Source organism: Cynoglossus semilaevis, chromosome 15 (assembly GCF_000523025.1).
Source record: "Cynoglossus semilaevis isolate Cse_v1.0 chromosome 15, Cse_v1.0, whole genome shotgun sequence".
NCBI lineage: Eukaryota > Metazoa > Chordata > Actinopteri > Pleuronectiformes > Cynoglossidae > Cynoglossus > Cynoglossus semilaevis.
In genome coordinates this window covers 5,623,294-5,625,437 of record NC_024321.1, presented here as the reverse complement: position 1 = coordinate 5,625,437, position 2,144 = coordinate 5,623,294, and the positions used below count along the sequence as shown (strand labels likewise).

Here is a 2,144-nt window from a genome sequence, read left to right as displayed (position 1 = left end):
CAAAAGAGGTGGATGGAGCATGCAGTGGCTCATTAAGATATAAAGGTGCAAAAATGAATTATAACATGTCCCTGCTATGTTAAATATGACTTTATCTTCTTGCCATCATCTACTACCACTGCACATCCTATGAGCTTCTCTCCTCTCAACCATAAAAATATATTTTTATATATACCTTACTGCATAATGAGAAGAGGTACTTTGTTTTTTTTTTAGTCTGTTTAGTCATACATTTCTAAGATCTTAAATCACTAAAGTCTACATAGTTGCCTTGTCTTCTGATTTGGCACTTTGGCTCAATCGTCGAGAAAAATGAAGTCGATGTGTCTTGTAGTTTCTTTGTTTTTCATGTGTGTATTTGTAAAGATACAAGGTGGGGAGTGCTTGGAGATGTCACTGTTGTTGCCTTAGAAATTTCTTTCACTCTGAAACCCCAGCATCAGATACTCACAGACAAACTTTAGGTTTCTGTGGGTTTGTCATCAAACAGTAAAGACAAAGGCTTTTCTTTTGAGGTCATGCACAAAGCCACAAAATAAGAAAAGCCTCATGTGGCATCAGCGTTTGCTATATTCCTTCTTTGAACTCCCACGCACCTGTCTGAGACAAACCCCGCTCACCCTTCTCTCATGTCACAGAATGATTGTAGCATGAAGTCACCTTTTATCTCTGCCACCTTTTTTTCTTGTCTCTCTCCTGTGCGGCACCTCAAAGCTAATGGGAGTGAGGTGCACATCAGCAACGTGCACTTTGAAGACACCGGGGCATATACCTGCATCGCCAGAAATGAGGCCGGTGTGGACGAGGACATCTCCTCACTGTTTGTGGAGGATTCTGCGCGAAAAACCTGTATGTATATGCAAACTGCTTTATTCATAATCAGAAATTAATTAGTCTATCCCTTATACCAGGGATGGCTCGATACAACGTTTTCATGTCCGATGCTATAACTGCTCTTTATCTACGGATACTTCTATCAATCCAGTACCCTCTGTCCTCCTCCAGTGTGCCACAGGCTCCTGTTGCCACTGAAGCAAAAGTGTCCCTGTTTATGACATGTAGAAGTTGCTTTGAGCATTTGGATATCAGATCAGATGGGATATGGTGTTTTGTTTTTTAATTGATGTTTGATCCTGAAAATTTAAATTAAAAGAAAATTCGGACCAACACCATTCCTGAGTTTCAGATCGTGCCATACCTTGTTTATACCCTGTGATGCATTGATGGAGCCCCTGTCATGGCATAATACTGGTACTGTCCCTATTACATATGGTCTTCAACGGTATGTACTTTTTTCAGTTTTAATTTTCACAACCATCCTCTGCTAACCTTTAGCACAAAGATAACTCTGTTTATCTGGTATGTACATATTTTAGCAGCTTAGGCAAAAACTGGGGTGACAGAAGGTTGGTAAGGTGATAAAAAAAAAAAAAAAAGACTGTTACAGATGTGTTTTTCCATGGCCGGGTCTTATGATACTCCTTAAAAGCTCAACTTAATTCTTCTTTGTGTCATTCTCCAACTCTGTGCCGTGGTATTTGCTACATTTTTCAAAGGTTAAAGTTGTGACACCATTGACCTTATTTAAATTTGGGTGCATTTTTGACACAACAGTCTCTTTTTGCTTGTCGACTTTAATAGAATTTTTCTACGGCATAATTAACTCTGAGCTTCTCAGAAATGTCAGAATGTGTCCGTTGGGGGATCAAGGACCAGTTGGTGGTGTGTTATGACTCTTGTGTGTGCAGTGTGTGCAGCCACTCTGCAACTCTGCAGTCCAGTCACACACTCCTGTGTACTCCTTTCCACAAGTCTGACTTCTTTGGATGTCTTCCCTCCCTGCAGAACAATTCCTCTACTCTTCCTGTCATGCTTTAGGGAATCAGGCTCAGTGAGGTCAGAAGTCGCTTTTGTACTTTGAAGCTTTTGATCCTCGAATGTGAGCCAAAATGGTACAAGGAGTTGGATATTGCTGACCATCTTTTAGGGTGAGGTGGGAGTTGGAGGAAGCCCACAGGACAGCGGTTCAAAAGGGAAGTTAGCGGACAACCAGCAGACGTGGCAGCACAAAAACTTCACAAAAAAAAAAAAAAGGAAAAAACAGATTTAACTTTTTGGTTGCAGCCACAACTAAAGGGCCAAAT

The 2,144-nt window shown here is 40.8% G+C and overlaps 1 protein-coding gene across 1 annotated transcript in view; it reads left to right on the top strand.

Annotated features, from left to right (window-relative positions):
* The window catches only part of fstl5 (follistatin-like 5), an 85,573-nt gene that overhangs the window by 53,795 nt on the left and 29,634 nt on the right, over positions 1-2,144 (top strand). Inside the window, exon 7 of the mRNA XM_025063189.1 lies at positions 715-849. Coding sequence (XP_024918957.1) covers positions 715-849 — 135 coding nt within the window. The remainder of the gene's footprint in view (positions 1-714; positions 850-2,144) is intronic.